This window comes from Pseudopipra pipra, chromosome W (assembly GCF_036250125.1).
Source record: "Pseudopipra pipra isolate bDixPip1 chromosome W, bDixPip1.hap1, whole genome shotgun sequence".
Taxonomy (NCBI): domain Eukaryota; kingdom Metazoa; phylum Chordata; class Aves; order Passeriformes; family Pipridae; genus Pseudopipra; species Pseudopipra pipra.
The window spans coordinates 34,769,690-34,783,288 of record NC_087580.1 but is presented as its reverse complement, the minus strand read 5'-3'; the positions used below and the strand labels follow the sequence as shown (position 1 = coordinate 34,783,288).

The following is a 13,599-nucleotide window of genomic DNA, read 5'->3' as shown; positions in this document are numbered from 1 at the left end:
TCCTTTGCATCCCAAGGCTCTGTGTAAATCATTCCCTTTCATCAAAAAATATATATTTTTCATGACTTTCACTTTAAAGTCATCCTCCTTAGCTAAACTACAAAACAACTCCAATTAGCTCTAGAAGTCTTGAAGACTTGAAGATAATTAAAGGAATGAAAATAATTTGTTTTTCAGTGTTTTAATGGGTCCCACAGTGTGTTTGGAGTTGCATCAGCTGTCAGTCCAAGATGGGCCATGTCAGAACTGGTAAGGCTGGGGGGTGAGGAGAAAGGCTGATCATACATGGTCAGTGTGGATCTCCTGAGGAGACACTCAGCATCAAGATCACTTGGAGAACACCTCTATCACCTCTTCTTTGAACTACAAAATAGCCATAATTGAATTAAAACAAAAAAAGTACAAACTTTGAAGACTTGTTTTGAAATTGCCTTGAAGACAATTAAAGGAAGACAAAGAGATCCTGAGGGATTTCTGGATTTTAATGAGCCCCACTGTGTGTTTGCAGCCCAGCCCATGGTCCTGAGGTACTGAGAGAAGATTGAAGCAGCTGCTGAAGAAGTCAGAAGCCAAACTCCAAGTGCCTTGAAGCATTGCTGGGCCCCACTGAGGGCAGGCACTGCCAAAGCCTCCCCAGGGACTCCTTGGAGCAGCTCCTTGGAGGCCAGGAGTGCAGGCAGACAAAGGCTCTGGGCAGGCCCCTGCAATGCTGAGCAAAGCCTGCCTTGGTTTTGTGGAGCACAAAGGCCAAGGCCTGAGCCCCAGGCCCTGGCCCAGCAGATCCTGTCCCTCCCGGCTGGCTCAGGGCTGTTTGGGGGGCACTGGGATGGGAGGGGGAGGAACAACAAAGGCCAAAACTGGGCAACCCCTGCCAGGCTCCTGAGGGAGGGGCGAGGCAGAAACCAAGGGCAGAACCTGCCAGGAAAGTTGGTTGTGGTGGCCTGAGTGGCAGAGGCAGCTGCCAGAGGCAAGGGGACAAAGGCCTGGGTGCCTTTGGGCCTTGCAGCCCTCCCAGAGCCCTTGGCCATCTCTCCTGCAGGCTGTCCTGCCCTGGCCCTGCTGCTGCTCTGGCCTTGCAGCCTGCACACACCCCTCCTGCTTTCCCACCCCCTCCCAGCAGCATTTCTAGACCCTCCCTGATGTCTCTGCACCAGCTCTGGCTGTTCCCTGGAACACAAAGCCATGGGCTGATCCTGACTCCCTCTGGGTGACCTCTTGCTGCAAAAGAGTCCCTGTTAACTGACATTTTTTTTTTCTTCTCTTTCAATCTGAATCTTCAATGCTAGTCTTTGTGGAGATTTCATTCTATTTCCAATACAGAGAAAAGCTCCATCCTGTCAGATCTCCTCTTGACCCTCTCCAGTTCTTCCTCATTCCTCCACAATGGGGAACCTCACAGACAGACCGACCAGTCCAGATGTGGTGACCCCAGGGCTGAGTCCAGGGGGTGACAACTCCCTTGTCTAGGTGCCCACACTCCCCCTAAGGCAGCCCCCTGTGCAGTTGGCCTTAAATCAAGGGGCCATTCTGATCTTTGTAACGTCACGGAATCAAGTGGCACCGTGACACTGCAGGGCCTCATGGAACCAAAGGAATGCAGGGACACTGTGGAATCTCATGGAACCAAGGGACCATTGTGACATGCGGGGTCTCTTTTAAACAAAAGTATCCCTGAGATATCTCAGAACCCCGTGGAACCAAGGGGCCACTGTGCCTCCCCAGAACTCCATGGAATCAAGCAGAGCCGCTGCCTCCCCCCCGCCACCGCACGGACCGGAGTCGCCGGCTCTGCCCTGCTTGGACACCTCTGGAGTCAGCGTGTTCTTGGGCAGCACAACTTAGACCAGACCAGAGAGTTTTCCAGATTTTGCTTTGCCCCCTCTTTTCCACTGGTTTTGTTTTTTGTTCTTTGTTCATTCAGGGGGAAAAGGGAGAAGGGAAACATGTTGATCCCTGTTTCATCTCCCAACAAAAGGGAGTTGGGGCAGGGGGTGAGAGAGGAGGCAATTTCTCTCTCTGCTGATGCTTTGAATAGTTCTGTTGGTATTGCTGTTTTTGCTGCTATATTTCTTGTCAGTAAAGTCTTATATTTTCACTTATACCTCCTTGTATTTTGTCTCCCTATAGTGGTGGGGAATAAAAGAGAAGTGAGTTCATTTGATTGGAGTTCCCACCCCAATATGTGTCTTTAAAGCAGCGGTTGCCCAAGGGCTCCCTGAAATTTGGCATCATCCACAAAGGACTTGAAAATGCATTTTGTCCCATTGTACAGAGAGATAATAAAGATGTTCTACAGTTCTGCTCAAGGGCTGGTCACTGAGGGATTTCACCAGGAAGTTGCTGCCAAGAGGAATTTGTACCATAGATTTTATTTGACACTCTTCATTCAGCCAACTTGCCACCCACCACATCTTCCACTTCTTCAGTCCAGCTCTCACCAGCCTGGCTCTAAGGAGACCACAGCAGACCATGTCAAGGGCCTTGAAAAAGTCTGGACACACAACATCCTCTTCTTTTCCCTCCCACAGGGGTTCTGCAATCCCTACCTTGTCCTTCCAGTGCCTGGGAATGGCTGCAGGAGGACTTGCCCTATCCCCTTCCTGCTGAGCCTGAGCAGTGTGGAACTCTGCCAACCCTCCTTGCTGCCCTGTTTGCAGACTGCTGCCATGTCTGCCTTTGCCAAGGCCTCAGGAAGCTCTGGGATGGCTCTGGCCTTTCCAAGGGTTTGGGAGAGGTCTCCCAGTGACACTGCCCAGCCTTCTCAATATCCCTGACTCCAAAATCTTTGCAGCATCACACACTTCCAGAGGAGTGCCCAGGACACAACACAGGTTGTCCTGGTGGTTCTGGAGAATTGGAAGTGATTTCTTCTTTGAGGCCAACCCCTCCAATTGGATTTGAGTGCAGCTGAAAGGGTTGCTCAGCATTTTCCCCAGTGCCTCCCTGCCTTGAGGGTTTCTGGCCATCAGGCTGGAGCTGAGGGGGTTGGGCAGGTGCCTGAGGAGGGGGTAGAACAAGGGCTGTGTCCAGCTGTGCCAGGAGGGCTGTGCTGGGCAGGGATGAGGAGGCTGCAGAAAACAGTGGCACTGGGGAGGGGAGAGGAGCAGGTGGAGAGACCTTGTGCCTGCCCACACTGGGCAGGAGTTGCCCCAGGATGGCAGCTCTGAAGCTGTGATGTCCCTGTGAACAGGATGTCCCTGTGAACAGGACAGGAAGAGTGGATCTAAAAATGAAACCTGGAAAGCAGAGAGCAGGAGTGTCATGGTGTCACTGCAGGAGAGTTCCAGCCCTGGAGCAAGGTCACACAAGAAGTGACCCAGTACATGCAGTGGCCTCAGAAGATCCCACAGCATCCTGGAGATGCTGGAAGGGATCCCAGCTCTGCTTCGCAAGTTCCCAGGGCCTGTCCCTGCCTGTGCTCCAAGGGCTTCCAGCCCACAGGACTGTGCTCAGAGAGCACTCAGGCCTTACAGGGAGAAAGGGGCTCAGGAGGACAGTGTGGAAATGGCAAGAGAGCAGCTCTGCAAAGACCAAGCGCTGCTGCTCCCTGGCAGTGCTGCTGGGCTGGGATTATTGTCCCCTTCCCGTTTGCAAATACACCCTGTCCTGCAGTGTGCTGTCCTTTAGGAACATCTAAGAAGAAGGGTCTTGGACAAAGAAGGTAGTGCAGGGTCCTTTATTTTGTTTAGATACTCAGAGAGCACAATTCATCATTTATACAGTCTCTGTGTCAAAATCAAAAAGTGGACATAAAATTAGAAATGGAGTGCCTAAGAATATTTAATTGCACAGGAAATTTTTGCAAGAAGAACTTGATGACCTTCACGAAAAACCACAGCAGGAAGGCTGGGCCATTAAGGAGTCCCATTCTGAATGCTACGTACCGGAAACCAGGCAATTTATTGCACCCGAAAAGCATCCAGTCATCATTTTTCTCAGGGCATCCTTGAGCTCCTGGTTCCTCAGGCTGTAGATGAAGGGGTTCAGTGCTGGAGGAACCACCGAGTACAGAACTGATAGTGCCAGATCCAGGGATGGGGATGAGGACGAGGGGGGCTTCAGGTAGGCGAACATACCAGTGCTGAGGAACAGGGATACCACGGCCAGGTGAGGGAGGCACGTGGAAAAGGCTTTGTGCCGTCCCTGCTGAGAGGGGATCCTCAGCACAGCCCTGAAGATCTGCACATAGGAGAAAACAATGAAAATGGAACAACAGAACACTAAATAGGCACTAACCACAATGAGCCCAAGTTCCCTGAGGTAGCCTGAGTGTGAGCAGGAGAGCTTGAGGATGTGTGGGATTTCACAGAAGAACTGGCCCAGGGCATTGCCCTGGCACAGGGGCAGGGAAAATGTATTGGCTGTGTGCAGCAGAGAATTGAGAAAGCCAGTGGCCCAGGCAGCTGCTGCCATGTGGGTACAAGCTCTGCTGCCCAGGAGGGTCCCGTAGTGCAGGGGTTTGCAGATGGCAACGTAGCGGTCGTAGCACATGATGGTGAGGAGGAAATACTCTGCTGAGATGAAGAAGGCAAAGAAAAAGAGCTGTGCAGCACATCCCATGTAGGAGATGGTTGTGGTGTTATGGAGGGAGGTATCCATGGCTTTGGGGACAGTGGTGCAGATGTAGCCCAGATCTGTGAGGGAGAGGTTGAGCAGGAAGAAGCCCATGGGGGTGTGCAGGTGGTGGTCACAGGCTACGGCGCTGAGGATGAGGCCGTTGGCCAGGAGGGCAGCCAGGGAGATGGCCAGGAAGAGCCAGAAGTGCAGGAGCTGCAGCTCCCGCCTGTCTGCGAATGCCAGGAGGAGGAACTGGGTGGGGGAGCTGCTGTTGGACATTTGCTGTTCCTTAGGACAGGGTCTGTTCAGAAAAGGAAAGCACAGGGAACAATTATGACAGCCCCCTCTTGGTAAAGCCAGGGCAGTTTTCAGGGAAGTCCCCTCCAAGTCAAGGCATTTCTTTTCTCTGGTTTGTGCTCTCTGAGGGTGCTGTGAGGAGCAGCAGCTCTGGCCATGTGCTGCCAAGGACTCAGCCATCCAAGTCACTGTCCTTGCCCACAGCCCTTCTGCCCCAGCCCTGGCAGCAGCTCCCCGGGCCGGCTGAGAGCTGCCCCTGGCAGGCAGCAGAGTCCCTGCCCAGCACAGCACCCTGGGCTGCAGGACCCTGCTCTGCCCCACAGCCCTGGGCACCCCTGGCTGCACCCCCGGCTTCACAGCTCTTCCAAAGTGCCCCAAAACAGCCTCCTGTTCACCCATCCCATCAGCTGGGGCTGGGCCAGCTTTGGGAGATGCCTCCAGGAGCTGCCTCTGTACTGCCCTGCAGCCACAGACTCACCATGTGCAGCCCTGCCAAGATTCCTCCTGCAGGGAGCTCTCAGCGCTCCTGCCAGTGCTGAGCCCCTTGAAGCTCTGTCTGTGCCCTGCTGGTGTCCCTGAGCTGCCCTGGCAGTGCCCTCAGCCCTGCTGGGCTGTGCAGAGGAGCTGCTCACCAGCAGAGTTGTCTCTTTGAAGCTCTTCTTGCTTGCCAGGAGCTCCCTGTGTGCCAGGAGCCCAGCCCAGCTCAGCAGCACAGCAACAGCCCCAGGCATTTCATGACCCTCGGGGGGATTGATGTTGTTTACATGAGACTCCCCAGACTCAGTCCCTGAGAGTAAATTCAAACAACTTCTCAAGAAGTCAAAGTGAGATTGAAACACTAAAGTTTCTTGTAGTGCTAATGAGTCTCACTGAGGGACACAACTGAGAACTTCTCCCCAGGTTCCAGTTAGAGCAGAAAACTGCAGACAGTGATGACAAGGATGGACAAGCAAGGGAAAGGTGGCTCTGATGCTTTTTCCTTAATCTAACGGGCGAAGCCCTGAGCTTCCTTTATAGGCAGATTGTCTCCCTGCCTCATTCCTCTGGGCTCTTCCTGGGGCACTGGGATGTGGGATGTGCAATGCCAAGGGCAGGACCATGGGGTGGCACCTGCCAGGCTGCTGAGCAGGGACAAGGAGGCCATGAGGCCCCAGGGCTGCAAGGGGCACTCCCCTCCTCCTGGCATCAGGGGCACAGACAGCAGCCCTGGCCAAAGGCCTGCAGAAGGTGGCTGTGTCAGGGCCTTTCAGCTTCTCCCCATCCCTGTCTCCTCTCCAGCCCAGGCTGTCCTACAGTGTCCATGCCCTGCCCCTTTCCCTGCAGGCTGTCGTCATCCCCCCGGCTGCCCCACCTGGCTGGCACCTTCCTGCACTGACATCTCTGCGTCCTCCCTGGCTCTTCCTGGACACACAAAGCCTTGGGCTCATCCAGACTCCTCCTGGGTGATGTGTTACAGCACAGCATTGCCCTCAGGGTGAAACTCCGTTCTCTTTGTTTCCAGTCTGGATCTCTCCAGCAGAACTTGGCATTGTTTCTTTATTTCTCATACTGCTTCCTGCTATGACAAAAAGATCCTTCATTCCTGAAACCACCCTTCAACCCTCTCTGGCTACCCCTGCACTGTCCTCAGTCTCCACACCATGGAGCCCAGAGCTACATGGTCAGTAGCCCAGTAGCCCAGTCCCTACAGAGTGGTCATGGGCTTGAGGCCTCCAAATCTTTTCTTGGGAGATCCCTGGGTACTCTCCAAGGTGTTTGCAGATGAACACATGGTGCTCACAGTCTAAGGAAATCACAGGGATACGTTTTACGAAGGCCTGTATTGGCAGAACATGGGGCAATGGCCTTAAACTGAAAGATTGGAGTCTTATGTTGATAATAGGGGTCACAAGTCCTGCCAGCAAATCTGCTCCAGTGTGGGCTCCTCCCCGGGCTGCAGGGGGGTCTCTGCTCCACCCTGGACTCACCCACAGGTCACAGGCCCTTCAGCTCAAGTTCACATGGAGTTCCAGCCACCAAGGAGCCCCAAACTCTGACACACAGCCAGGAGCCCCAGACAGCACCAGCAGCTGCAAATTTCAGCAGCACATCCCAGATACATCTGTCAGTATCTCTAACACTCCCAGCCCCACCCTGGACACCAACAAAGGCTGTTGTGGTTTCACCCCATGTAGCCCCCAAGCCCCTCCTGGCCACTCCTCACTCCCCCACCAGCAGGACCCTGGAGAGAACTGGGAGGGGAAAAGCTGGAAAACTCTTGTGTTGAGATAAAGATACTTTAATAAGGACAAGCAAAAGCTGCACGCAGGAGCAAAACAAAACAGGGGATTCGTTCCCTGCTTCCCACAGTTGGGCAGGTGTTCAGCACCTCCAGGAGAGCAGGGCCCTATCCCATGGAATGGTGGCTTGGGAAAACAATCTTCATCACTCCAAACCTGTCCTGGCTGTGTCCCCTCCCAGCCTCCCACACAACCCCAGCCCCTCCTCAGTGTGTCTGTGCGAGGGGCAGGAAAGGCCTTGGCTCTGGGTAGGCTCAGCACTAACAAAACCACCTCTCTGTTCTCAAGCCTGTGCTCAGCACAGGCCCAAACACAGCCCCACACCAGCCCCTGCAAAGAAAATTAACTCCACCCCGGCCCAAACCAGCACATTCCAGCCCTTATTCCACACCAGTCCCATCATGCCCAGGCCCCACACGACTCAATACAACTTCACCCCCCACCACCCCCTTCCCATTCTTTGCTATAACACACAGGTCTCCTTCCCTTAGTCTTTGCACCACCCCTGCAAAATGTCCATAAAATGGCCCCAAAATGTCTGTTGAATTGCTCCAGTCCAGTCCTTTGGGCTGCCCCTGTTCTGGTGGTCCCCCGGGGCAGGAGAGGGGCTGTGTGGGGGGAGTTCCTGGGCACCAAAGGCAGCTCAGGTCAGTCCTGCTGCCCTGCAACTGCTGCTTGGGAGGCTCCTCCTGCACTGCTTGGGGTGGTTCCTGTGACAGGAATTCCTGTCACACACTGGGCAGGTTTCAAAGGATGCACAGTTTGGGTTATACCACATGGTGGTAAACTGGTCCCAGCCCCTGGAACCAGGACACAGCTATCAGTGTGAACAATGCTGCACTTACTGAAGTCCTTTGCCTCAGTTTTAGTTCTAGTCTATCTCATGATGATTGTGTAGAGCTGCAGCCTCACTCTTGCCTTTATTTTCCTTCCATTTTGTAGAAAAAAACAACTCTTTGTTTCTGGTGACTTGTTGTTCTGACTGAAAAAGTTCCCCCTTCTGTCAATGACAGCTCATGTGAAATCAACTCCCCTTGTCTGGAGGCTTTTATTGCTCTTGAGACTTAGGCAGCAAGTAGCCCATGGCTCACCAGCTCTTGCTGTACCTTGTCAGCTTTTCTATTTTGTCTACCTTGCGTGCCAGACGTTGTGTTTGGAATAGCCCACATCAGTGTCCAGCTTCAGATTACTCCAAGGGTTATTTTCCAGCTTCTATGCACAATACCTTATGAATGTTTTTGGATAATTTGCTTGGGATAGAGTTTGTTTCTGTATCAATTATGCTAGGGAAAAGTATCCATTTCTTAAACAAAGATAAATACCTAGCTGTAAACTAAAAAAGCTCCACAGATACCCCCAGCCCCACAGATCCCTCCCAGCTCCACAGACCCCGCAGCATCCTGCCAGATCCAGCTCCCATCCCCAGCCAGGCTCTGTCCTGGCTTTTCTTCCAGACTGGCAGGCAGATTGGACAGGGATATGAATCTCCTGTGCATACATTTGATGTGCTGCTCTTTTGTTGTTGGTCTCTAAATAAGGTTTATAGAGTGTTGCTGATTTTTGCTTTTCTAAAGATTCTACTCATGTAAATACATTCCATATATGGTTTATATGTTGTTGCTTTATTGTTGTTCTGTAAATGCATTTCATAGATTGTTGTTGTTTTATAGGCCTGTACAATGTACAGGGGTTGGAATGCCTCATGATCGGGGTTGGGGTTGGAATCCCTCGGGATTGGGATGCCTCGGGATTGGGATTTGAATTTGAATCGGAATCGATTGGGATTGGGATTGAGATCTGGTTGGGATTGGGACTAGGGTTGGGATTGGGGTTGGAATCCCTAAGGATTGGGGTTGGGATTGGGATCCCTCAGGGTTGGGATTGGGATTGGAATCCCTCAGGATTGGGATTGGGATTGGAATCAGAATCTATTGGGATTGGGATTGGAATCGGGATTGGGACGGGAATCCCTCGGGATTGGGATAGCAATCTGATTGGGATTGGGGTTGGGATTGGGGTTGGGATCGCGATTGGAATCCCTCAGGATTGGGATTGGGATTGGAATCCCTCAGGATTGGAATTGGGATTGGGATCAAGATTGGAATCCCTCGGGATCGGGATTGAGGGGGGGGGGAATCCCCTACAGATCCCACCCTGGCTCCGGGGGGGGGTGTGAAATTCCTGGATTCCCGACGGGATTTTTTGGGATTGGAATTCCTTGGATCTCTCTTCCTGCAGGGATCGAGACCCTCCTGTGCTACCTGGAGCTGCACCCCCGGCACTGGCTGGAGCTGCTGCTTCCCACCCATTCCCAGTGCCGGATCTGCTGCTCCGGAGGCGCCCGGCAGCTCCGGGAGGCAGCTCGGAGGTGGGAAAAACCAGGAATTTCCGGGAAAACCCCATTCCCCCCAGCTCCAATGGGATTTTTCCTGCATTTTTTTTACCCGGGAATTCCCAGGAAAACCCGATTTTTCCTGGATTTTTTACCCTGGAATTCCCGGGAAAACCCGATTCCCCCTCAGCTTTGGTGGGATTTTTTCTGGATTTTTTAACCCAGGAATTCCCAGGAAAACCCGATTTTTCCTGGATTTTTTAACCCGGGAATTCCCAGGAAAACCCGATTCCCCCCCAGCTCCAATGGGATTTTTCCTGAATTTTTTAACCCTGGAATTCCCGGGAAAACCCGATTCCCCCCCAGCTTCAATGGGATTTTTCCTGCATTTTTTTACCCGGGAATTCCCAGGAAAACCTGATTCCCCCCCAGCTCCAATGGGATTTTTCCTGGATTTTTTAACCTGGGAATTCCCAGGAAAACCCGATTCCCGGTGGGATTTTTCCCAGTTTTGGGTTTTTTCCCCTCAGTTGCCCTCCCGTGGCCATTTTCCTGGCGCAGGAGCGGTTGGCGAGGCGGGACCACCGGAATTCCGGATCCTTGGAATTCGATGTGGTGGAGCTCAGCGATTCCATGGGCTGGGAATTGGCGCTGGTGAAACGGGAACTCCGGAGGCTCCAGGGGGAGACGCGGATATGGAACGGTAACGGTGGGAGAGGGAGAGGGAGCGGGAGCGGGATTGGGGTTGGAATCCCTAAGGATTGGGATTGGGATTGGGGTTGGGGTTGAAGTTGGGATGGGGATTGGGATTGGGATTGGGATTGGGGTTGGAATGCCTCATGATCGGGGTTGGGATTGGAATCCCTCGGGATTGGGATGCCTCGGGATTGGGATTTGAATTTGAATCGGAATCGATTGGGATTGGGATTGAGATCTGGTTGGGATTGGGACTAGGGTTGGGATTGGGGTTGGAATCCCTAAGGATTGGGGTTGGGATTGGGATCCCTCAGGGTTGGGATTGGGATTGGAATCCCTCAGGATTGGGATTGGGATTGGAATCAGAATCTATTGGGATTGGGATTGGAATCGGGATTGGGACGGGAATCCCTCGGGATTGGGATTGCGATCTGGTTGGGATTGGGGTTGGGATTGGGATCGCGATTGGAATCCCTCAGGATTGGGACTGGGATGGGGATTGGAATCAAAATGCCTTGGATTGGGATCAGGTTTGAGATTGGGATTGGGACTGGGATTGGGGTTGGGATTGAGATTGGGATTGGGATCTGGATTGGTATTGGGTTGGGATAGGGATTGGAATCCCTCAGGATTGGGATTGGGGTTGGGATTAGGGTTGGGGTTGGGGGATTGGGATCAGAATTGGGATTGAGATGGGGATTAAGACTGGGATTGCAATCAGGATTGAGGTTAGGATTGGGATGGGGATTGGGATTGGGGTTGGAGTTGGGATTGGGATCTGGATTGGGATCGGGGTTGGGATTGGGATCAAGATTGGGGTTGGGATTGGGATTCTGCATGATTGGGGTTGGGATTGGAATCCCTTGGGATTGGGATTCGGATCGGGATTGGGATCTGGATTGGGATTGGAATCTGGTTTGGGATTGGGGTTGGGGTTGGGTTTGGAATTGGGGTTGGGATTGGGGTTGGGAGTGGGGTTGGGGTTGGGATCAGGATTGGAATTGGGATTGGGACTGAGGGTCAGGGGGGATCCCACCCAGATCCATACCTCCAGAGAGGTCCCGTCATCCCTCGGGCTCAGGATCGGGATCGGGATACATGCCTCGTTCCTCCCCAGGGCGCGCGGGGCCAAGCGGGATCTGGGTGGAATTCGGGGAATTGTCCTTCCACTTCCGCGCCTATGGAGACCTGAGCGAGGGGGAGCTCGACTCCGTCTGCCAATTCCTGCTCTGGCGCGTGAAATCCCGGGAAAAGGCCGCCCTGCGCCAGCTCCGGGCCTGTTTCCGGGCATTCCAGAGGTGAGGAAAACCACCCCTTCCTGGGTTTTCCTGCCCCTGTTTTCCCTGGAATGCTGGGAAAGGGCGGGAAGTTGATGGGGTGGGATCAGCGTGGCATTCCAGAGGTGAGGAAAACCACCCCTATGTCCCTGTTTCCTGCCCTGTTTTCCTTGGAATGCTGGGAAAGGGACGGGAATCTGATGAGGTGGGATCAGCGTGGCATTCCAGAGGTGAGGGAAAACCACCCCTTCCCGGGTTTTCCTGCTCTGATTTCCCTGGAATGCTGGGAAAGGGTGGGAAGCTGATGGGGTGGGATCAGCGTGGCATTCCAGAGGTGAGGAAAACCACCCCCATGTCCCTGTTTTCCTGCCCTGATTTCCCTGGAATGCTGGGAAAGGGTGGGAAGGTGATGGGGTGGGTTCAGAGTGGCATTCCAGAGCTTGGATCCCAACCCTCCGGAGGAGGAGGAGGAGGAGAGGAGGAGCTCCAGGCTCAAGGATCTCATCCGGGAATACTTCGAGTGGGATGGACTCGGATCCCAGGAGGAGGAGGAGGAGCTGGGAAGGGCTCAGGTACATCCCGGTTTTCCTGGGAGATGATCCCGGGTTGGGAATGCCTGGGGTTGGACGAGGGTGAGGATTTGGGATGAGGAGGAGGAGGGATGTGAGCTCCCCATGGATTTGGGATGAGGGATGTGAGCTCCCCATGGATTTGGGATGAGGGATGTGAGCTCCCCATGGATTTGGGATGAGGGATGTGAATCTCCATGGATTTGGGATAAGGAAGAGGAGGGAGGAGGAGGAGGAGCCATTTGAGCTTCAGATGGATTTGGGATGAGGAGGAGGAAGGATGTGAGCTTCCCATGGATTTGGGATGAGGGCTGTGAGTTCCCCATGGATTTGGGATGAGGAAGAGGAGGGAGGAGAAGAAGGAGCCATATGAGCTCCCCATGGATTTGAGAGGTGGGATATGACCTCCCCATGGATTTGGGATGAGGGCTGTGAGCTCCCCATGGATTTGGGATGAGGAGGAGGAGGGCTGTGAGCTCCCCATGGATTTGGGAGGCGAGCTATGATCTCCCATGGATTTGGGATGAGGGATGTGAGCTCCCCATGGATTTGGGATGAGGGATATGATCTCCCCAGGGATTTGGGAGAGGGGATATGACCTCCCCATGGATTTGGGATGGGATGGGATGAGGGTTGAGCTCCCCATGGATTCGGGATGAGGGCTGTGCCCTCCCCATGGATTTGGGATGGGATCGGATGGGAGCAGGGCTGTGATCTCCCCCTGGATTTGGGATGGGATGTGATGGGATGGGAGCAGGTCTGATCTCTTCCCTGCCCTCAGGATCTGCGGGACTGGGAGAGCTGGGTCCGCTCTGACATCCGACGCTTCCTGTCCGTCCGCCCCGACGAGAAGTTCTCCGGGAGAGCCATCGCCAGGATATTCCACGGGATCAGTAAGGACTGATGGGATGGGATTTGGGGATCTGGGATCCCTTCCTGCCCCTCTTCCCCCCGCTGCCATTCCCGGTTTTCCGCAGGCAGCCCCCGCTTCCCGGCACAGATCTACGGGCGGGATCGGCGCTTCTGGAGGAGGCACCTCCCCCTGGATTTCCACTGGATCGCCCGCCTGGCCACCCAGGAGATCCTGGATGCTGCCAGGTGATGGGCATTCCCGGGAATGTCCTTCCCACACCCTCCCCCAGGAGCCTTTTTCCGGGGGCGTTTTATCGGGATTTTGTAAATTAATAAACGGAGCCTGCCAGGAACGGGATCTGATGGGTGTCACAGTCCATCCCTGGATCCCGCAAAGCCGGCCCTGGATCCCACAATCCATCCCTGGATCCCATGAATCCATCCATGGATCCCACAAAGCCGTCCCTGGATCCCACAGTCCATCCACTGATCCCACAAAGCCGTCCCTGGATCCCACAATCCATCCCTGGATCCCATGGATCCATCTGTGGATCTCATGAATCTGTTCCTGGATCCCATGGATCCATCTGTGGATCTCATGAATCTGTTCCTGGATCCCACAATCCATCCCTGGATCCCACAATCCATCTCTGGATCTCATTAATCCAACCCTGGATCCCACAATCCATCCACTGATCCCATGAATCCATCCATGGGATCTCACAGTCCGTCCCTGGATC

The 13,599-nt window shown here is 53.8% G+C and overlaps 1 protein-coding gene and 1 long non-coding RNA gene across 2 annotated transcripts; one reads left to right on the top strand and one right to left on the bottom strand.

Moving 5' to 3' along the window:
* Nucleotides 1-3,876: 3,876 nt before the first annotated feature.
* On the bottom strand, nt 3,877-4,668 carry LOC135405009 (olfactory receptor 14J1-like). Its single transcript, XM_064639729.1, has one exon. The coding sequence runs from the start codon at nt 4,666-4,668 to the stop codon at nt 3,877-3,879; it is 792 nt and encodes a 263-aa protein (XP_064495799.1).
* Nucleotides 4,669-11,300: 6,632 nt separating this feature from the next.
* On the top strand, nt 11,301-13,217 carry LOC135405660 (uncharacterized). The gene is made up of 3 exons (XR_010425917.1): nt 11,301-12,010; nt 12,789-12,900; nt 12,985-13,217. It is a non-coding gene; the product is annotated as an uncharacterized LOC135405660 (long non-coding RNA).
* Nucleotides 13,218-13,599: the final 382 nt, after the last annotated feature.

What these genes read in the sequence shown, in the direction of transcription:
- LOC135405009 (XM_064639729.1), bottom strand. Translation starts at nt 4,668, where the DNA reads ATGGGCTTCTTCCTGCTCAACCTCTCCCTCACAGATCTGGGCTACATC.